Here is a 23983-nt window from a genome sequence, read left to right as displayed (position 1 = left end):
AATAGTGACGTCATTCAGGCGCGCTGTGGCGTCACGGGCACAAGTTGACGTCACCGCCGTACCGCCCTCCTCGGAGCAAACATGGCAGCTGCCATGGAGCTACGATGCTGGGGAGGCGACTGGGGTCTGCCGTCCGTTCACATCGAGTCACTCGTCGTCCTGGTAACCTTCACGTTTGTTTGCATGAACAAGACCGCTCCATCCGTCACTTTTCCATGGTTGACATGAAGGTTTCTTTCGCTGTCTCCTCTCCGGTTAGCTTCCATGCTAACCTGGTCGGTTCACATTGCTTGTTACCTGTCCGTGCATACATCACACTGTTGTTATCAAACATTCCTTAAAAATATGTATGTAGATGTGGCATGTTGATATTAGGCAAATGTGAGCTTTGTCTGAGCTCTGTACTTGTTTGTTAGTCATTGTTAACGGAAAGTGTTCCTTCAAGGTCAGTGTGGAGAACAATTCCTTAGAACTACTTTTCCAACAGTCTGCGTCTTATCAACAACAGTACTGTACATTAAAATGTAATGTGCGAATAAGTCTCAAAAATATTTCTTTGTTTAGTTTATGACAACAGGTAGTTGATTTGTCACAATTACATAATGTATACATTCATTTCATTGTAACAATTCTCTCATAGTATGCTTTTGCTGAAACATGCCTGAAACTCAGCAGTTTAAACATTTATAGTTTTGCTCCAATTGTTTGCTTTGATTCTTGCTCAGAATACTTCATTAATCTGTTGTTTTTCTCAGCTGGTAAAATATAGAGGCCAACATATGGTTGATAATTGTGTTTAAGATTAAAATTTTCTCAGCTGGTAAAATGTAGAGGCCAACAGATTTGTTGATAATTGTTTTTTTTAAATAAACAAACAAAAAAAAAAAAACATGTTAACTTATTTAGTAATGTACTTTTTTTTTTTTTTTTTTTTAATTTATTTACTTTAAGTCAGTTTTTTGTTGTTGTTGTTGTTGTTTTGTTTTTTTTTTAATCTATTTACTGTAAATCAACCGATAGAGGTTTTTCGGACCAATTAGTAGTTAGAGGGGCTGATATTCATTTGCGATAAAAGTGTAAAAATTGGGGGGGGAAAAATTTGAATAATGCAAACACTGAACTTCATTGAATGGCTAAAGGATGTCTATTAAATCACACAAATAGAAAATAATTGCTCTAGAAGCGCCTGAATTTCCTAGAATTGTAAATATCTCCTTTAAAGTTGAATAAAAGGTTAAATAAATAACTCTCTGAAATTTTTCCAAAGAAAATATATAACCAAGAATATAAAAACAGGTCTAGACTAATAGACAAACTAATCTAGGGCTGTCCCAAACTACTATTTTTCTCTTGATTTGTCAGCAGACATTTTTTTGTCGACTATTCTAATATTTCTTTTTACTAATCTAGCAATTTAATTTTTGTTGACGCTTATTAATATACAGAAACATTTTGGAAGACTTAAATTCTTTATTAAAGTACAAATAAACACACAAATAACACTAATAAATCACAAACAATGCTGATAGCATTAACTAGTGCATAAGAATGGAATGTAAACAGATTCGGAACACTGACCTCACCTTTCCAACGTGATTCAAAACAATTTGTTAAGAAAGACTAATTATTAAAATTATTATATTAATATTATAGTATATTACTATATATATACATTTGGGCAAATAAGTACTTAGTCAACCACTATTGGGCAAGTTCTCCCACTCGACAATATTGCAGAGGCATGTAATTGTCAACATGGGTAAACCTCAATCATGAGAGACAGAATGTGTGTGGGGGGGGGGAACAGAAAATCACATTGTTTGATTTTTAAAGAATTTATTTGCAAATCATGGTGGAAAATAAGTATTTGGTCAATACCAAAGTTCATCTCAGTACTTTGTTATGTACCCTTTGTTGGCATTTTCCCCATTGGTGTTAATTCAGCTCTGTTTATTTGTTTCAGGCATATGCTAAGTTTTCCGGAGCCAAAGTGAACATTTCTCCTATAGACTGGACATGGAAAACTCTGACAGGTTGGCTGAAGCAAAATTTAGTGTGTGTGCATTCAAAATTTGTAAAGTACCGTAATTTCCCGAATATAACGCGCACTTTTTCCCCCCAAAATCAACTTGTAAAATCATGGTGCGCATTATAAACGGGTACATGGATGGAGACAGAAATATATATATATATTAATATATATATATATATATATATATACATATATATATATATTACATATTAGAGGTGTGCAAAATTTCCGATTCTTAGATAATTCGCGATTCGGCCATGGAAGATTCGAGAACGATTCACAAACATCCAAATTCCGATTATTGAAATATGCGAAGTAAAGGGGAAGTACACAACGCTCAGCGCGCCGCGCGGTCTTCGGGACGGAACGGAGCGAGAGTAGCTAAACATCATGCTTCCCATTACCCGGCCCCTCGGGTAATGCCAATGCGCAACTCACGGCTCTAGCTCAACTCATGCAACGAGATAAAAAAACACAACAACATATCTGACTGCTGCCGAAAAGCTGCTCCAAAGTACATCCATATAATGTTACGGTGGATATAATTTATATAGGACTAGATGCAATAAAGATTTGGTAGTGTTAGCAGCACATCTACAAAAAGCTAGATGCGGGCGTTATAAACAGCCGCCATCTTAAAGCAGTACACTTCCCTGCAAGGCTGTTGTAGCGAACCTTCCAAGCAAACTTAATTAACTTTATATCTAAAATACTCCTAAATCGGTAAAATATTGACTTGAATCTATCTTTGAAATAGTTTTAAAACGTTCACATGTCGAAAGTAGACAAAAGGGAAATTATGGAATAACAGGAGCAATTTTAACAAATTTAATGGTTGATTCACAACATTAAATTAATTGAATGTAGTTTAAAGCTGATGATACAGAATGGGGACTGGAGTTTTTTATTTAATGTTATTTTTGTATATTTGTTTACTGCTATATGTTAACTTGATACTGAAATAGTGTGGTTTAGCCTGAGAGTATTTTTGAACAATTTTGGAAGTAATGTACAAAACATTAAAAAAAAAAAGAGAGAGAAAAAAAAAAGGAGGGGGGTGCATCAATAATCGTTTTATAATCGAATCGGAGCCTCTGAATCGTAATCGAATCGTTAGGTGCCCAAAGATTCCCACCTAGCTCTATTACATATATATATATAAACCGATTTTTTTTTTATTGACACGGCCACGTTGTCTTGAAGAAACGTATGCGGCGACCCGTTGCCGACCATTACGGTACGTGATGTCACCATTTTGTTTCGGTAATACTTCACTCTAATCGGTCGAATGATTTCGTCTGTGTTAAATTCTGCTTTTTTCACTCTTCATAAAGCACAGAATTTAGTTTCTTGGACTCATTTGAGTCAACGTTTATTGCAGCTCCGCAACTCAGACCATAACAAATGTAAGCACACACACTTCCCGTGTCCATCAACTATATTTGTCCCTCGGGAAACTCAAAACCAAATAACAATAGTTCCTATTGTTACTGTCGTGTCAACAGCGATGAGCTCTCACGGATTTCCGACTTACGTTCTCACTTTCATTTTACCGTATCAATCCATGGAAGAAACATTTATTCATCATGATGAAACGAGCAAGTTATACAGCAGCCTTTAAAAGAAAAGTCACATCTGTTTTGTTTTCTCCTAGATTCTGGTAAGTTGGAGAAGGTGTCAAATCATATTATTACAGTAAATATTGTCAGTTTATGGTAATGTTTTGAACTACCAATGTGCTATGCTTGTGCTGTGTTTCACCAGTCAGTAAAATGACATTTCTGTATCTGTACACAAGCTCTGTTTTCTTGTATTCTTCTATTTATTGGCGCTAAAATTAGGGTGCGCGTTATAAACGGGTACAATAATTTCCCCTAGATTTTACAAGTAAATTTGGGGTGCGCATTATACACGGGTGCGCCTTATATTCGGGAAATTACGGTACTCTGATTTTGAGTAATGTTCTTCTTTTTAAAATTTTTTTTAAAACTCTAAATTACAAAAAAGCAACAGTGCCCGAGCTGGTTTGTGGTGACACATCAGTAAAAGAGCCCTCACAGATTCTCAATTTCTTGAGAAAACAGGTACGAGTTTTTGTTTTCGTAAGTGACTTTCGTAACACTCAAGTTCGATTGGGATTGGATTAATTTGAGTGTTTTCAGAGGTTTAATGCAGACTACGAGCTGAGCGCCCGTCAAGGAGCTGACACCATGGCGTACATCGCGCTTCTTGAGGAGAAACTACAACCCGCACTGGTGACGAAACCCCACCTCAATCACTGATAAGCGTTTAAAGTGTGACGATTGATTCTTTTTTTTTTTAATGTCACAGTTGCACACTTTCTGGTTGGATGCAGAAAACTACGCCAATCTGACACGGCCGTGGTTTGCCTCCCGTTCGCCGTTCCCCCTTAACTTCGTCGTGCCCAGTCGTCACGCCAACAGCGCCCGCTCCCGAATCCTGCTGACCAAAGGGGAGGCACCGCTATGCAGAATTACAGAGGTGGAAGGCAAGGTAAACACAATAGGCTTGGGAAAAAAAAAAAAAAAACTTTTCATAGGACTTTTTGTAACTTCTTTCTCACTGTTTTAGCTGTACAGTGATGCCAAGGAGTGCCTCAATCTCCTCTCCTACAGACTGGGAGCAGCAAACTACTTTTTTGGCACAGTGTACGTAAAAATTGCATCGCTCACAAATACAATTCATAAAAACAGTTTTATTGAAACTGCTTTATATGGCACCAAATCAATGAAAGTTATCATAAGGCTGATTTTTTTCATTTGAAGTAGCTTTTGAAACTTTGGTGTAAGTATTGAGGCTAACTAGGCCTGTCGCAGTAACATTTTAGTGGGTGATAAATTATCTCATAAATTATTGCGATATGCGATATTATTGCCCCCCAAATTTTTTTAAACCAATTTACAACAAGACAATGTGAATACAGTATATATTAATAGCTCAAGTACACCCATTTAAACACCATTAATGTTTACTGTAAAATTGAAAAAAAAAAAACTTTTTAAGAAATCACAACCAAGAACAATAGACCATGCCTCTTTTAAGTTAAAGACAACAATATTAATACCACACAGAAACACAAAATAAATTCAATAACTTAAGCATTTCGGCACAGATTTATAAAGTTGTAGTCACAGGAACAATTGCACTTCGACAACAACAGAGAAAAATAGAGTAAGTTGCAGTAAAAATACTTCAATAAGTATCAAGCAACATTAAACAGAGGTAAAACGGTGTCATTTCTTCAGCAATGTAGCGGACTACACTTTCCGTGAGGGAACGTCACTTTGCGCGGTCTCGTTTGTATTTCACACATCAAGCGAACACTTGTCAATGTCGATTGAATAACCGCACTGTTTTTAACTGCTGACTAACGAGCAGATCTAATCTGAGGCAGGGGCCAAATTAAGGAAAGGAAATTGACTGGGTGTGTCTATATTTTCTACTCAAAATGGTGTGGTTCCATATTTTTTTCTTCAGAATGGACTGAATCTATATTTCCCTGCACTTGCTCTATAAAAGTAACATATACTGACCACCGCAATGTTTTTTATTCATTTCTTTTAGTGTTTCTGAATGCCAAGGAGTTTCACTCTTGAAGTAATTCATTATTTTTTCAAGCTTTTTATCTGCGTTTGAGTGAGTGCTCGTCTGCAACTGGTGATTCCTTACTTTTTGCTAGGGGTTATAGATTTGTTGTATTGGCCCTCTTTGTTGAAACAACCTCCAACAAATTTTGCAGACCGGTTCATCCTTTTTGGTTGCCTCGCCATTTCAATTTGGTTTAAAATCAAAATATTCCCACACCGGGACTGTGGTGTTCGGCTTGGAAATCAGGATTTTCCATCCCTTTTCGTCTTCCTCACTCTGCTCGCTCATTGCCGTGCGCCAACTATGCACTCGGCCCCGCCTCCCTCCATTGAATGATGGTCACTCAAACTCTAATGTACAAAACGAACATACCCAGAAGTCAATAAAACAGAGTGAGTCCTCGTCACAGCGTATTGCGCAGCTGGCAAGAGCAGGAGGGGTGTTTTCTGTGCTCAAAATCTATTATTGCTCACTCTGAATAGATGCAGCAATATAACGCCATCCTAGCAAGTAGAGTTGGGAATCTTTGGGCACCGAATGATTCGATTACGTTTCAGAGGCTACGATTTGATTATAAATCGATTATTGGCTATTAGCTGCCTTTTAATGTTTCGTACATTAGTTACAAAAGTTGTGCAAAAATCCTCTCAGGCTTAAAGTGCATGTGACACGAAAAAGCATGTTTATTTCATAATACACGCGGTATTTTATGCTCCTGAATGATACGGACCGCTTGGATGTGTGTGGAAGCGATCGCTATATTTATTTAATTTTTTTAATCCCGTGCCATGAAAATGAGTGACTTCCGGATTCGGTCTTGCATTGAGGAGGAGGGCGCTGTGACGTGTACAGATGAAGGCGCCCTCTTCACTATACAGCCGTACTGTTGTGTATGAGTACTAAAGATTCATCTGATTTTTCGGATTAATACGTTTATTTTTCGCATCACGCCAGCCAAACGGCTGCAGAAAAATCTTACTGTATGAGGGAGAGGCGTGTGCGCCTTTTTGGAGTGTCAAAAGGTTCCCATTCACCGTGGATATTGAACAAGCCCTACTACTATGGGACCATTGGACTTACGAGGAAGTGAGTAAACATCTTGTTTTGTATTATGTCAAATACGAATACAGCGATTACAAAGTGAACACTACAAACTTTCTTTAAATAAAGGACTACTTACGTTTGATCAATGATCGGCATGTAAAAAGCTCTCCTCATGCACATTAGCTGCACGTTAGCTGCACAATAACTGCAGCCGCCCTCCTCCGGGGAACAAGCTGTAAATTGCTCTCCGCCGGGCGGTTTGCCGGTCCACAAAGACAATCGACAACCCAGTCATCATGTCAAATAATCCGGGCTAGTTATGTGTGATTTTCCGCTTCGAAGACTTGAAACATCACTCGGTTCGGGTTAGCATGTCGGCTAGCTGTCACGCCTTTTGGTTTGTTTACATTCTCCAAAGCCGGGGAAGAGAAATGACATATGTCCGATTCAGGTGTCATAAAATATCGTTCGGGAGGTGCAACAGTAAAGGTGAAGTCGACAGTTTTGACCATTATGGAGTAATTTTGCCATGTCGTCCTGAATAAGTGCATTTATATTATTTCATATTCCATTTAGCACAAGACTGTTATTTGTCATGACCATGCTATTTATTTAGCAGTTGGGGAAAATACTTGGATAAAAAGAATATCCTGTAAAAATATTGAAGTAAAGAGACAGAAACAATGACATTTTGCAGAGCTCTTCGTCGCGTTCTCCTCGTTGTGAATAGTTCCCCCTCGACGAGCTGACTGGTCCTTCTCAAGCCATTTATTTAGCTATTGGGGAAAAATACTTGGATGAAAAGAATATCCTGTAAAAATATTGGAGTAGAGAGACTGAAACAATGACATTTTGCGGCTCTCTTCGTCGCGTTTTCCTTGTTCTCAATAATTCCCCCTCAATGAGCTGTATAGTAAAACGGATGAGCCCAGTCTCCCGCTGACGTCATCCACCTGTTGGGGACGCTTGAGCCCTATAATGGTAGGCGTGGCTAACCGGCAGATTAAAAGACTAATCTCTCGTCATCTGCGCTTTGCTAAATTGTTGTATATAGTCGAATCGTCTCAAAAAATGATTCTAATTCACATAATAACGCTATTTAAAACGTTTTTTCTCCTGTCATATGCTCTTTAAATAAATGACTATTTCAGTATCAAGTGAACAGTTCAAAACGGCAAATAAAATACTCAAGTCCCCATTCTGTAACAGCAGCTTTAAACTACATCCAATAATTTAATGTGAATTAACCGTTAAAGTTGTTAAAATTGCTCCCCTTATTCCATAATTTCCCTTCTGTCTACTTTCGATATGTGAAAGTTTTACACTGTTTCATCGTTTAAAGATAGATTCAAGTCAAGATTTTGCCGATTTAGGAGTATTTTAGATGTTATTTGGGTTCGCTCAGAAGGTTCGCTACAACAGCCTTTCAGAGAAAGCCATCTGAAAGCAGTTTGACATCTATTTGAAATGGTCCGGTCCAAATGGATTGTACATCTACTGTCGATAATGGCAGCCAGTGAGTTAATTTATGAAAAACAGTGATCCCCCTTTTTCGCGGTTAATGGGGACCCCTCCCTTTTGTGTGTGTTTGTGCAATGTATTTATTCATTAAAGCAACACTAGGTAACTTTTCAACCTTTATAAAATATTTTCATAACATCTTTGATGATATGTTGACTGACAACTAGTTGAATGACACCTCTTTTATATCTGTATCACTTTCACCAGCACTAATTAACCTTAAGGACTGTGGCGGGAATCCTACCACACACAAAAAAAAAAAAATACAAATGTGCTCACTGCTTTATGGCATACGTCCCTTTCCCCATTTGTTATAAAAACACAAGTCGATGAGAACATTTTTGTGCAAATTCTGCAAAGATGGCGTAGCCAAAACGAGACAGTTTTGTCCAAGGTGACAAAAAATAAATAAATAAAAAGGGAGGCTACCACGATAAAAGGACACTCAAAAATAAACATTGGCCCTGCTTTTACCCGCTGGCGTGAGACAAAAATGACATTTCTAAGATATTGATAAAAGTGATTGTGATTTAAGTAAGTAACTCTGAAGGCATTTACTACGCATAGTAGTAGAAAACCTAATTTGTCATTTTCCTCCAATGCCGTTAAGTGTATCTGTTTCTGTGATTGTAGACCCACCAGCCTAGACGCTTTTGTGTTTGGATTTGTGGCTCCACTCCACAAGGCCCACCTCCCCAACAGCCCTCTGCAAAGCCACCTCAGACAGCTGGAGAACCTCACACACTTCTGTGACAACATCCTGGCAGACTACTTTAGCTCCGCCCATATGTGTAAGCAGAGTACACTCGCACAAAAATGTCTGTCTTCAAGCATCAAAACACACATGTACAGGATATACTTGGCGCTTTTCTTTCGCTTCATGCTTGTTGACTTTTTAGGTCTTAAGTCCTTTTCCTGCACTACTAACCCTCGACTAGCGCTGTCCTTTTTCCACCGGTGTCCTTGTTTTTCCAGGTCTTCCCCCATCTGTTCAGGAAACAATGGATGCCAACCTCCAGAAACTAACTCAGCTTGTAAACAAAGAGTCCAACTTGATAGAAAAGGTGCTTCTGCTTTTCACATCTTTTCTTTGCATGGTTGGCAATTCTCAACACTTTCTGACGCACATTGGCCACAACATTAGGTGAATCTGAACAATCTGAGGATATCCCGTACTAGGGGTAGGGCTGCAGCTATCGAATATTTTAGTAATCGAGTAATCGACTGAAAATCCTATCGATTAATCGAGTAATCGGATAAAACCTTTTTTTTAGGTAAAGAGCAATTATAAATATACTTGAGAAAAAAGACATTTAATCCAATATTGAACCATTTTCAGTCAATCGATGTCTTTATTTTCGATGTACATTGTTGAAAACAGCCAACAATTGCATCTAAGATGTGACTAGAAAAAAAATTCACTCAAAAAACTTCTAGATCTTGTATAAAAAAAAAAACATGTTTCTTACCTAAACATGTAATTACGCTTGATAACACACATCACTTGAAAGCTACGTGTTTTTCCCACGTGTTTCAATTTAATTTCTATTTGTGTCAAGCTATTTTTAAGTTTTAGTTACGTTTTAAGTTAGTCTAAACTCTAAGTACTGATAGGATTTTGAGTTTTTGCAGTGTTCAAAATGAATGTATGATACCTGCTTTATTGGACCACATTAGATACCAGTGCTACTTGGTGTTTTATTCAGCAATGACTACTGAGCTAAAACTGAGTTAGCTTTATTATGTTTTGATTTTACACCATCATCACTCTGCAGCGCTGTGTTTTTACAGATTAAATAAAGCCTGTATGTAAGACACGTTAGCCATGCATCGACAGTGGTCATAATCAATAGAAACCTAGCCCTCCGAAGGGCTAACGTTAGTGAGCGAGTGACAGTAACGTTATATTTATTAGCGATGAGAAGTCTACTGCTTAAAGATGGCGGCAGTTTACTAACGCTGCCCAGACGCACCCGAGTCTGTCAAATCGCATCTAGTCCTAAATGCATGCGATATCTATGAGACGCATAGGACACTACCCGCTACCACACTAGCATCCTGCGGGCGTAGTTTTTAGCAACGTCGGCGTATTTTGTAGCGGGTGTCGGCTGCGGTAAGTCTTTTTTTTTTTTTTTTTATTTTTTTATTGCTTCTTCCTCTACGTTAGCGCGTTGTCCCGCATTAAAAGTAGTCCGGGCAAAACGTGATGCTTAGAGCTGGCAAAATTAAACGATTCCTCGAGGTGAATAAAATTACTCGGATCAGTTTTTAAAGTCGAGTTTCTTGAGTATTCGTTTCAGCTCTAATAAGATATCCATTTTTTAAAACCGTTATCGATATCGATAACTTCCTGCTCCTCAAGGCCGATACCGATACGATAACCGATAATATATATTAGAGCTGAAACGAATACTCGAGCAACTCGAGTAACTCGAGTTTAAAAACGGATCCGAGTAATTTTATTCACCTCGAGTAATCGTTTATTTTGACAGCTCTAAGCATCATGTTTTGCTGGGACTACTTTTAATGCAGGACAACGCGCTGATGTCACGTGCGTAGAGGAAGAAGTAAAAAAAAAAAAAAAAAAACTGCAGCCGACAGCCACTATAAACGATGCCGACGTTGCTAAATACTAGCTCGCACGATGCTACGTTGGCACCAGGTAGCATCTGATGAGTCTCATAGAGATCACATGTATGTTGAACTACTGCGAAATGACAGACTCGGCTGCGTCTGGACAGCGTTAGTAAACAGCCGCCATCTTAAAGCAGTAGAGCGCTAAGCGCTAATAAATAAGATTAACGTTACTGTCACTAGCTCACGTAACGTTAGCCCTGCGGAGGGCTAAGTTTCTATTAATTATGACCACTGTCGATGCGTGGCTAACGTGTCTTACATACAGGCTTTAACTTAACATAGCGTTGTGGAGTGATGAGGGTGTAATATAATAACTCAATAAGGCTAACTATTAATTTTAGCTCAGTAGTCATTGCTGGATAAAACACCAAGTAGCAGTGGTCCCTAATGTGCTCCAATACAGCCTGTATCATACATTTATTTTGAACACTGCAAAAACTCAAAATCTTATCAGGACTTAAGTTTAAGTTATTCTAAACTGTAACTAGAACTTAAAAATGGCTTGACACAAATAGAAACACGTGGGAAAAAATCCTGACTTTTAAGTGATGTGTATTATCAAGCGTAACGGCATTTTTAGGTGTGTGTATATATATAAATATATATATGTATAAAAATGTATATATATATATGTGTGTGTGTGTGTGTATATATATATATATATTTTTAAAAATAAGATCCAAAGGTTTTTTGAGTGAAAGCAGTGAATGTCTTTTTTTTTTTTAATTCTAGTTACATCTGAGATGCAATTGATGGCTGTTTTCAACAATATACATCGAAAATAAAGACATTGATTGACTGAAAATGGTTCAAGAGTACATGAAATGTCTTGTTTTCTCATGTATATTTATAATTGCTCTTCACCTAAAAATATATTTGTTTTATCCGATTACTCGATTAATCGATAGAATTTTCAGTCGATTACTCGATTACTAAAATATTCGATAGCTGCAGCCCTAAAATATATATAATTTTTCAATGTCAATTTCAATTCTTTATAACACCTTTAGGTCGAAAATACTAGTGGTTGATTCAGCATTGATTTGCCTTTGACCAAAACGGAATTTTCATGATGACATGAACATTATTATGAGACAAGAACTTCAAATAAAGTGCCCATATTAATTTTTTCAAATAAACATAATTTCAGTCAATCACAATTTTCAGTCAATCACAATCAGTCAATATCATTGATAATGTGTTCGCCTGAACATTGAGCACTGATCTAAAACAAACATAAACCCAACAGGTATTGAGGTTTCTTAGCAGATAAAACATTTGTTAAACAGGAGAGGAGACTTTTGTCATCTTGGTCCATGAAACAACTTTCTTAACCTGGCAATTATAGGACAGCAAGCCTATCAGTAATCAAAAGACCTCTCAAGAAATTGTAAACCTAACACTGTAAAATGCAACCATTTGCTAATTGCCATAGTAAGTTTTAATAATCAGTGAAGGAAAAATACGGCCTCTAGAACGGTAACAAAACTTTGCATTCTGGCAAAACAGAAGTGGAAACAATCGCACACATCCCAATCCGACACAGTGCCAAAAATATTATTAATAGGCCCGATAATATATAATGTTATTGGATTTATTAGGATGACGTCATAATTCCTATTATCGGACCGATAATTATCGTGCACCTCTATCCCGTACACGAGTTGTACCATAAAAATCTGAGCGTGGTCTTTTTTCTCACAGATGGATGACAACCTTCGCAACAGCCCGCAGCACAAACCTCATCGACCAGAGCCCAAATCCAGTCTGGGCAAAGGGAGAAGTTCAACACCTGCCTAAGCTGTGAATTCCTACCCTCCCGAACCGTGCCCATGATCCTGCCTTATGAACAGAAGGAAGACCGCTTGTACTGTAGATGACTGCGTGTCGTCAACGTGAACCACAACGTAACTAACCGCATCTATAAAAACCAAAAGTAAAATTTGAAAGTAATGATGATGGCTTTCATGTACGTCAGTGGGAAAGCAAAGAAAGTGACGTAAGGTTAAAAAAAAAAGGAGAAAAAATAAAGACTGGCCACAATGTGGCAGTTAATGATGGAATGGAATTATAAAGTGGACACAGAACATTCAAATTGAAGGCAAAAAGAAAATGAAATATCCTGCATAGTAAGTAATCGGTGCTGGTTTAACACTTTATTTTTCCAGAAAGGAATTGTACTTCATTTTATTGACTTTACATATGATTGAATACAGCCAATGTGACGTGGCTTTAGTCCAAGAATGGGCGAAGCATGGCGCTGCTCTTTAAATCTGAACAAAAGCATATAGATAATCAAGAATTCTGGAATAGCTATCCATTGTATATACTGTTTTGTTCAGAGTTGAAGTCTTTAGGTTGGTCAATCACAGGGCACATAGAGACGGACAATCATGATCATTCACATTTGTGCAGTCACTGAGTGCAGGGGTAGATAATATGTGAAATTGGCCCTCTTGGCTAGCAGCTTTTGAAGTGCACTGGCCCCACAATCAAAACCACTGGCCAAGGTCAATGTGTCGGTTATTGATCCCAATAGTCACGAACAAGAACAATTTGCCTGAATAATGATTTTTTTTAAGGTAAATTTAATAAAAAAGTGCTGCAAAACGGTGCAAAAACATGAATCTAGTGCAAATAATCATATTCCAACGCTAAAATGTTTATAATCTTTATTATTATTGTGTAACGTAGTTGTGGAACAAACTGGCATGTGGCGTCAACATTTACCCGTTTTCAACTTTAAAGCAACTCGAGGTTGGAATCTTGGAGCACCCAGCAATTCGATTACGATTCAGAGGCTACGATTCCATTATAAATCTATTATTGATGCACCCGCCCACCACCAGTTATTAGCTGCTTTTAATGTTTCATACATTAGTTTCAAAAATTGTACAAAAATCCTCTCCGGCTCAAATAAACAATTTCACTATCAAGTAGTGCTACAGCGGTTAATTGATTAATTTGAGTGTTCGAATAAAAAAAATATATATATATTCGAATTAAATTTTATTGCTTCGAGTGTTCGTTTAATTAAAGTGGCGTTGTAATGGTTTGTTTTGAAAGCGTTTGCATTTAGTTTTATCGATTAGGGTGGATACACTGCCCTCTGGTCTGTCTTATTTCACATGGCTGAATCCAACTGCTCCCTGTTAAAACCAACATAAGCTAAGTTTTTGTGTGCTAATGCTTTTTATGCATTCATAATTTAGTTTATAGGCATATTTAGCCGTTTTATGTGGGAATATGTGTCTGAACCATTTGTTAAGAGCATTGTTAAAAAAAAGTTAGCATTTTATAGTATTTAAGTTAGCGGACTTTTGCTATGTAAGTTAGCCAATTGTTCTTTTGTTGTATATAGATCCTTTTTTTTTTTTTTCTTTTATACCGTTTGAGGCTCAGCTCAGGTATTTTAATTTTTCATGTTCCTTATCTGATTACTCGATTATTCAAACTAACTAGTTCATCGATTAATCGACTACTAAAATAGTCGATAGCTGCAGCCCTTCTAACAAGTTATAAGTTCAAACCATTAAATAAAATACTAAAGTCCCCGTTTTGTATCAGCAGCTTTAAACTACATTCCATTAATTTGATGTTGTGAATCAACAGTGAAAGTTGTTAAAATTGCTCCCGTTTTCCATAATTTCCTCTTTCGACATGTGAAAGTTTTAAAATTGCTTCATATATATGCTTCAGATAGATTCAAGATTTTGCGAATGCGGGAGTATTTTAGATACTTATTTCTATTTTTAAAATTTGGTTTGCTCGGAAGGTTCGCTACAACAGCCTTTCAGAGAAGTCTACTGCTTTAAGATGGCGGCTGTTTACTAACGCCGCCAAGTCTGTCATTTCGCATCTAGTTCTCTTTACATGTGCTAACGCCGCCGAGTCCGTCATTTCGCATCTAGTTCTATATATAGAAGATATCTACGTCGCATTATGTGGACGTGGTTTGTAGCAAGGTGGGCGTTATTTGAAGAGGCTGTCGGCCGCAGGCAGGTTTTTTTAATCTAGCCGCATAAGTTGTCGGTCCGTTCCTCATTGCGTCCCGAAGACCGCGCTGACTGTGTTTTATTACTGGTTTATTTAGCATATTTCAATAATCGGAATTTGGACGTTTGTGAATCGTTCTCGAATCTTCCACGACCGATAATCTAAGAATCAGAAATTTTGCACGCCACTAAAAGCAACATTTGGTTTGCCTGGCTCTGCCAGACTATTCTCCCTGTATTTTTCAAACACTGAGAGTATAGTCTGGAACCAGCCCATTAACGGCCTCTCGAGCAGGTACAAAATCAATCGACAAATCAGATTCGTTTATTTGCGTGACGTCTTCTTAGCGAGCAACGTCACTCTTGCGCGTCGAAAGTCGTCTCCACAACAACACAGATGGTGAACGGCAGAGCCGAGAATATGTTCCAATCCATGGTAAAATCCGTTTTAAATTACCAAAAACACATCGACACGAGTCATTGACAACAGTCCGTCTCGCGCTTGCCATGTTGAATGAACTCCGCTCTCCTCGTATGTTTACTTCCACGCGCAAGTCCCTCGTCATTTTACTAACGTCACGTCTGCCCGTCGCTGATTGGTCCACTCCGCTGTCTGTTTGCTGTGGCTTGCTCCGCCCTGGAAATTGTATCCGTGTGAATGGTGGCCAGACTCAATAGCTGGAACAGCGGTGAGTCTGGTGTACCAGGCAAACATTTGGTAACTTTTCACTTTTGGTCGATTTGGTCGATTGTGCATTATGTATATGAAATCCCTTAGGTTTGTTTCACGCTGGTATAATTGTAACTAGAATATTAAAAGTATTTTCACTAACCGGCCACTTTATAAGGTACCCCTGTCCAACTGCTTGTTAACACTTAATTTCTAATCAGCCAATCACATGGCGGCAACTCAGTGCATCTAGGCATGTAAACATGGTTTAAGACAATCAAACCGAGCATTACTATGGGGAAGAAAGGTGATTTGAGTGACTTTGAACGTGGCATGGTTGTTGGTGCCAGAAGGGCTGGTCTGAGTATTTCAGAAACTGCTGATCTACTGGGATTTTCACGCACAACCATCTCTAGGGTTTACAGAGAATGGTCCGAAAAAGAAAGAATATCCAGTAAGCGGCAGTTCTGTGGGTGGAAATGCCTTGTTGATGCCAGAGGTCAGAGGAGAATGGCCGGACTGGTTCGAGCTGATAGAAAGGCAACAGTGACTCAAATAACCACCCGTTACAACTAAAGTAGGCAGAAGAGCATCTCTGAACGCACAGTACGTCAAACTTTGAGGCACATGGGCTACAGCAGCAGAAGACCACGCCGGGTGCCACTCCTTTCAGCTAAGAACAGGAAACTGAGGCTACAATTTGCACAAGCTCATTGAAATTGGACAGTAGAAGATTGGAAAAATGTTACGTGGTCTGATGAGTCTCGATTTCTGCTGCGACATTCGAATGGTAGGGTCAGAATTTGGCGTCAACAACATGAAAGCATGGATCCATCCTGCCTTGTAGCAACGGTTCAGGCTGGTGGTGTAATGGTGTGGGGAATATTTTCTTGGCACTCTTTGGGCCCCTTGGTACCAATTGAGTATCGTTGGAACGCCACAGCCTACCTGAGTATTGTTGCTGACCATGACCACAATGTACCCAACTTCTGATGGCTACTTTCTGCAGGATAATGCGCCGTGTCATAAAGCTGGAATCATCTCAGGCTGGTTTCTTGAACATGACAATGAGTTCACTGTACTAAAATGGCCTCCACAGTCACCAGATCTCAATCCAATAGAGCATCTTTGGGACGTGGTGGAACGGGAGATTCGCATCATGGATGTGCAGCCGACAAATTTGCACCAACTGTGTGATGCCATCATGTCAATATGGACCAAACTCTCTGAGGAATGCTTCCAGCACCTTGTTGATTCTATGCCACGAAGAATTGAGGCAGTTCTGAAGGCAAAAGGGGGTCCAACCCGTTACTAGCATGGTGTACCTAATAAAGTGGACGGTGAGTGTATATGCTTAATGCAGTTTAGCCCGCATGGGGCTCAGCCACTTGTTTGCTTGGCACGTTGTCGAGATGAAAGGGCCTTTAAACATAGTATCACTGTCAAATAGATGTGTCCTTGGGATGGGTGCTGCTGTGTAAAGAGAAATATGTTCTCTGCTCTCACCCAACCTTCAACAGTTACATAGTGGGGCAATGGACAGTGTTGTGTCCGTGACAATGGCTAAATTCCTGACTCAAATGTCCAAAAGTCAGTCATTTTGCCGTATTTGAACCTCAGATCTTTTTGTTGTTAAGCAGCAGCACTAACAACTCTGCTCAATGTTTTCATATTGTTTGCTGTTCCTGCATTGTGTAAATGTCAGTTGCTGTTTTGTTTTCGTTTTTCCAGCTTGAGTCCAATTTTTTAATGTCAGTTGTTGGCTGCCTTTGAATAATTTCCCATTGTATTTGTTTTTGCATTTTAGTTTAACAAATGCATTGGAAATATGAATTCATGTGATACAAGAATTTATCTCTGCTTTTGTATATTCATGTTTAACACTACAAATCAATCACCCTGAATGCAATTCTCTCAGTGCAACAGCTTTGAAAGAAAGGATTTTGGATGTCCTTCTAAGGAATTCTATACGCTCGCTTCTGTGCCTTTGTTGCTTCTTTTTAATTGTCATTTGTGGTCCTTTGACATCTGCAGCTTTTGCTTATGCACTTTGAATGGAAGCTAATAAGTCTTCAAAAGACATGAATAATAAAAATGAATAACAATGTGTTTTACTTGAACCCTTTATAGGGCACCCATTTAACTCATTAGCTACAAATATCGCCGTTAGACGTTTAATCCGTTTTGACTTGGAGGGTTGGCAGCAATCATTCGAATGGATTTGAAGCCTAGCGCTGTCAATGGCACTGAAACATGACTAATGTTGTTAATAAGGAGTATGACGGTGTTTTAAACGGCATTTTTTTTTTTTCAGTAGTGAGTAATCTCAATCATTACTTTTCCCATCTTTGCAACGCCGTTACCGTTACTGAGAATGTGAAGGGCCGCATTACTACAATTTGGTTGAAGGAAAGGAGTTGTCTGATTTTGTTACAGCTTCCTGGGAGAGCGCAGACTAGAAAGGGGGACGACGGAAAGGTGTTGCAAACGCGGCGATGATTGGCTAGGTGAGTCGGAGCGTTAGCATAGCATTCGCGTTCTCATTAGCACTAGCGTGGCGAGCGTCATCTTAAACTATCGGGCAATTAATTAGAAATAATGTACTGTTTTCCTGCTGAGTGTGCATTATCATCACCAAGTTGGCATGGTCCTTGTAGACACGTACACTTAATAAGGGTTGTATATATGGATATACAACATTCAGGTGACTTGAAGTTGCGCTTTGAGACCCCCAATTTGGCCAAATTTCAAAATTGTCCTATATGCATGTGTGATACATCATTGGCAAGCTTAAAATCTCAATTTTCTGGGGGAAGAAAAATGTTGAACAGGAGCGCATTTAAAAAAAAAAACATTTTTTTTTAAAACAGTAAAACCCTAATTGGAGGTTAGAGCAGAATTAAAGACGCCATGATTTTTAATGAGATATTATCACGTACTTACCTCTTTTCGACCCAAAAACTCCATGTAGCATGTATCGCAAAGTGTCAAGACACAACTGTGAATGGCCACAGCCGGATTTTTGGCAGATTTTATGGGTGAAACATGGTAATATAACAAGGGTTGTGATGCAGAAATTGCAGACATCAAGGAGTGGTCGAGATTTTCATTTTCATATATTTACCCTTTTAAACTTTTTTTTTTCTTTGTTTGGATCGATTATCATGTAAAATATTGGGGGAAACGGGACAGTAATGAAAAAAAATACAATTAAGAGATAATTATGAGGTAGATGTCCATGACTTATTTACAGACACCAATTTTGTCATTGTGACGTAATTTGTTTAAAACTTAAGAATATGCGAGTGAATAATTTTTTAAAGTTTTTTTTTTTTTTTTTAAGTATTAGACATCAATTAATGATTCTGAGCTAAAAATGACATTTTGAATAATAAATACTATTGCTTACCTTCTTTTTATGGCAAGGTTGAAACAAGCGGTCTGTAAACGAGGGTTCCCAGGGTAAAACGGACAAATTAAAAATAGTTTGGGGGGCTTCATGCGCCATGAATCTGCTATGGCAGCATATAGACAGATTGTTCTATTAAACACAACTGTTCTTTTGGCTTAAAATACAGCAGTTTATTTTAAATAGGGGTGCAAGAGCAGAAACTGCTTTTTCACCATTGTCTGTGTTTTCCAATATTGATATTTTCAGATGTGTGAGGAAAAAAACTGCCTTTTTTTCCTGTTGTACTGAACCGTGACACTCGTACTGAGGTACGTACTGAACCGTGACTTGTGTGTATTGTCACACCCTTAATTATATATATGGCGGAAAACACTCAGGTGACTTAAAGTTCCGCTCTAAGATCCCCAATTTGGCCAAATTTCAAAATTGTCCTACATGCATGTGTGATACATCATTGGCAAGCTTAAAATCTCAATTTTCTGGGGGAAGAAAAATTTTGAACAGGAGGGCATTAAAAAAACTTTTTTTTTTTAAACAGCAAAACCCTAACTGGAGGGGAGAGCAGAATTAAAGACGCCATGATTTTAACGAGATATCGCGTACTTACCTTGTTTCGATCCAAAAACTCCACGTAGCATATATCATCGAGTGTCAAGACACAGATGTGAATGGCCACAGCCAGATTTTTGGGGGATTTTATGGGCGAAACATGGTAATATAACAAGGGTCGCGATGCAGAAATGACATTTTCTCTTTCATATATTTACCCTTTTAAACTGTTTTTTTTTATACATTTTTCTTTGTTTGGACCGATTATTTACCATCTAACGTATCGGGGAAAATGCGACAATACCCAAAAAAAAAAAAAAATTAAGCCATAGTTATGAGGTAGATATCCTTGACTTATTTACAGACACCATTTTTTTCATTGTGATGTAATTTGTTTAAAAGTTTAAAATATGTGAGTGAATCATTTTTTTAAAGTTTTTTTTTTTTTTTTTTAAACGAAATATTAGACATTAATTAGTGATTCTAAGCTAAAAATGACAGACATTTTGAATAATAAATATAATTACCTTCTTTTTATGGCTGGGTTGAAACAAACGTCTGTAAACGGGGGTTTCTAGGGTAAAACGGACAAATTAAAAATGGTTCGGGGGCTTAATGCGCCATGAATCTGCAATGGCAGCATGTAGACATATTGTTCTATCAAACACAACAGTGCTTTTGGCCTAAAATACAGCAGTTTATTTTAAAGGGAGCAAGAGCAGAAACGGCTTTTTCTGTCTTGTCTGTGTTTTCCGCTTTATACAGTATATGCTATATAAAGAAGGTGAGTAATTATATTTATTATTAAAAATGTCTGTCATTTTTAGCTTAGAATCATTAATCCATGTCCAATATTTCGTTTAAAAAAAAAAAAAAATCCCTCACATATTTTAAACTTTTAAACAAATTACGTCACGTACGAAAAAGTGTTGTCTGTAAAAAAAAATAATGGATATCTACCTCATAGCTATCGCTTAATTGTATTTTTTTCATTACCGTTTTCCCCAATATTTTACATGATAAATAATCGATCCAAACAAAGGGGAAAAAAACGTTTAAAAGGGTAAATATATGAAAATGAAAATCTCGACCACTCCTTGATGTCTGCAATTTCTGCATCGCAACCCTTGTTATATTACCATGTTTCACCCATAAAATCCGCCAAAAATCCGGCTGTGGCCATTTACAGCTGTGTCTTGACACTCGGTGATACATGCTACATGGGAGTTTTTGGGTCGAAAAGAGGTAAGTACGTGATAATATCTCGTTAAAATCATGGCGTCTTTAATTCTGCTCTCGCATGCTCTCACCTCCAACTAGGGTTTTGCTGTTTATTTTTTTATTTTTTTTTTAAATGCCCTTCTGTTCAAGATTTTTCTTCTAGTTACTGTCGCAGTTTCCCCGATATGTTAGATAAATAATCGATCCAAACAAAAATGGAAAAAAAAACGTTTAAAAGGGTAAATATATAAAAAAGAAAATCTCAACCACTCTGATGTCTGCGATTTCTGCATCGCGACCCTTATTATATTATCATGTTTGACCCATAAAATCCCCAAAAAGTCTGCCTGTGGCTATTCACAGCTGTGTCTTGAAACTTGGCGATACATGCTACATGGAGTTTTTGGATCGAAAAGAGGTAAGTACGCGATAATATTTCGTTAAAATCGTGGCGTCTTTAATTCTGCTCTCGCTTGCTCTCACCTCCAGTTAGGGTTTTGCTGTTTAAAATTTTTTTTTTTTTTAAATGCCCTCCTGTTCAAAATTGTTCTAGTTACTGTCGCAGTTTCCCCGATATGTTAGATGATAATCGATCCAAATAAAAATGGAAGAAAAAAAGTATAAAAGGGTAAATATAGAAAAAAGAAAATCTCAACCACTCATATGTCTGCGATTTCTGCATCGCGACCCTTGTTATATTACCATGTTTCACCCATAAAATCTCCAAAAAGTCTGCCTGTGGCTATTCACAGCTGTGTCTTAAAACTTGGCGATACATGCTACATGGAGTTTTTGGATCGAAAAGAGGTAAGTAAGCGATAATATCTCGTTAAAATCGTGGCGTCTTTAATTCTGCTCTCGCGTGCTCCCACCTCCAGTTAGGATTTGCTGTTTAAAAAACATTTTTTTCAAAATGCCGTCCTGTTCAAAAATTTTCTTCCCCAAGAAAATTGAGATTTTAAGCTGTATGATGTATCACACATACATATAGGACAGTTTTAAAATTTGGTCAAATTGGGGGTCTCGGAGCGGAACTTCAAGTCACCTGAGTGTTTTCCGCCATATATATAATTAATGGTGTGATGATACACACAAGTCACGGTTCAGTACGTACCTCAGTGCGAGTGTCATGGTTCAGTACAACAGGAAAAAAAGGCAGTTTTTTTTCCTTACATCTGAAAATATCAGTATTCTGGACTCCAGGACCCAAAACGTGACATGTATGTGGGTGCCAGATCTTCGTGAAGTAAAGTGTTTGTTCTTTTTGTTTATTTTGTAAATTTGCGAAAACAGTAACTTGGCTAGGTTTAATTAATCACTTTATGTTTTGATGCCAAAGTGTTGACAACTAAAGCCTCTGCAGCTTGCCTGCTCTTTGACTAGTTTACATTGGCCTGCCTCGTCTCGCAGATTGTATGATAGTCTGTTTACTCGTTTGCAGCATAGAACACTCTTTGTTTTGGCCTGGCCTTTGACTACGGAAAATTTTTGACTAATTATGAGGAAATGATGCCAGGCCGACATCAGATAGTGTCCCAGTTATTGTTGCCATGAGGGAGAGACTCCCGCTGAGTCTTGGCTGCTTATTTATTTAGGGAGCGTGTGAAGAAAGCATTTCTCAAAACCAACAGTATTTTTTTTTTTTTTTGGGGGAGGGGGGGGTTCAAATTAAAACAGGGTGTTTTAATTGTGTATGTTCAAATTATATTTGAAGCATCTGTTGACTGAACTCAGCCATGTTTTGTATTCAGAACTACAGTGGGGCAAATAAGTATTTAGTCAACCACCAATTGTGCAAGTTCTACTTGAAAAGATTAGAGAGGCCTGTAATTGTCAACGTGGGTAAACCTCAACCATGAGAGACAGAATATGGGAAAAAAAACAAAATCACATTGTTTTATTTTTAAAGAATTTATTTCCAAATTAGAGTGGAAAATAAGTTTTTGGTCAACTACAAACAAGCAAGATTTCTGGCTGTCAAAGAGGTCGAACTTCTTCTAACGAGGTCTAACGAGGCTCCACTCGTTACCTGTATTAATGGCACCTGTTTTAACTCATTATTGGTATAAAAGCCACCTGTCCACAATCTCAGTCAGTCACACTTCAAACTCCACTATATCCAAGACCAAAGAGCTGTCGAAGGACACCAGAGACAAAATTGTAGACCTCCACCTGGCTGGGAAGACTGAATCTGCAAAGGTAAAATGATTGGTGTAAAGAAATCAACTGTGGGAGCAATTATTAGAAAATGGAAGACATACAAGACCACTGATAATCTCCCTCGATCTGAGGCTCCATGCAAGATCTCACCCCGTGGCGTCAAAATGATAAGAACGGTGAGCAAAAATCCCAGAACCACACGGGGGGACCTAGTGAATGACCTACAGAAGGTTGGGACCACAGTAAGAAAGGCTACTATCAGTGCAATGCCAGACGTGTCCCCCTGCTGAAGAAAGTACACGTCCAGGCCCGTCTGCGGTTCGCTAGAGAGCATTTGGATGATCCAGAAGAGGACTTGGAGAATGTGTTGTGGTCAGATGAAACCAAAATAGAACTTTTTGGTTGAAACACAGGCTCTCGTGTTTGGAGGAGAAAGAATACTGAATTGCATCCGAAGAACACCATACCCACTGTGATGCATGGGGGTGGAAACATCATGATTTGGGGCTGTTTTTCTGCAACGGGACCAGGACGACTGATCTGTGTGAAGGAAAGAATGAATGGGGCCATGTATTGAGAGATTTTGAGTGGAAATCTCCTTCCATCAGCAAGGGCATTGAAGATGAGACGTGGCTGGGTCTTTCAGCATGACAATGATCCCAAATACACAGCCAGGGCAACAAAGGAGTGGCTTCATAAGAAGCATTTCAAGGTCCTGGAGTGGCCTAGCCAGTCTCCAGATCTCAACCCCATAGAAAATCTGTGGAGGGAGTTGAAATTCCGTGTTGCCCAACGACAGCCCCAAAACATCACTGCTCTAGAGGAGATCTGCATGGACAAATGGGCCAAAATACCAGCAACACTGTGTGAAAAGCTTGTGAAGAGTTACACAAAACATTTGGCCTCCGTTATTGCCAACAAAGGGTACATAACAAAGTATTGAGATGAACTTTTGGTATTGAACAAATGCTTATTTTCCACCAAGATTTGCAAATAAATTGTTTAAAAATCAAACAATGTGATTTTCCGTTTTTTTCCCCACATTCTGTCTGCCATGGTTGAGGTTTACCCATGTTGACAATTACAGGCCTCTCTAATATTTTCAAGTGGGAGAACTTGCAAAATTAGTGGTT

The 23983-nt window shown here is 38.3% G+C and overlaps 1 protein-coding gene across 4 annotated transcripts; it reads left to right on the top strand.

Moving 5' to 3' along the window:
- The first annotated feature begins 38 nt into the window (after positions 1-38).
- mtx3 (metaxin 3) lies at positions 39-19126 on the top strand. 4 transcript variants are annotated; one of them, XM_057832875.1, is made up of 9 exons: positions 39-162; positions 1964-2033; positions 4040-4116; positions 4195-4287; positions 4364-4546; positions 4625-4701; positions 8840-8997; positions 9182-9270; positions 12548-19125. In XM_057832875.1, the coding sequence occupies exons 1-9, from the start codon at positions 82-84 to the stop codon at positions 12641-12643; spliced, it is 924 nt and encodes a 307-aa protein (XP_057688858.1). In that variant the 5' UTR covers positions 39-81; the 3' UTR covers positions 12644-19125. The 4 variants fall into 4 exon arrangements, with proteins under 4 accessions (XP_057688858.1, XP_057688861.1, XP_057688860.1 ...); XM_057832877.1 differs by having other exon boundaries at positions 134-254; XM_057832876.1 differs by lacking the exon at positions 39-162 and adding an exon at positions 188-275.
- Positions 19127-23983: the final 4857 nt, after the last annotated feature.

This window comes from Corythoichthys intestinalis, chromosome 3 (genome assembly GCF_030265065.1).
Source record: "Corythoichthys intestinalis isolate RoL2023-P3 chromosome 3, ASM3026506v1, whole genome shotgun sequence".
Taxonomy (NCBI): Eukaryota; Metazoa; Chordata; class Actinopteri; order Syngnathiformes; family Syngnathidae; genus Corythoichthys; species Corythoichthys intestinalis.
Note: the sequence above shows the minus strand (reverse complement) of the source record. Positions and strands in the feature narration are given on the sequence as shown.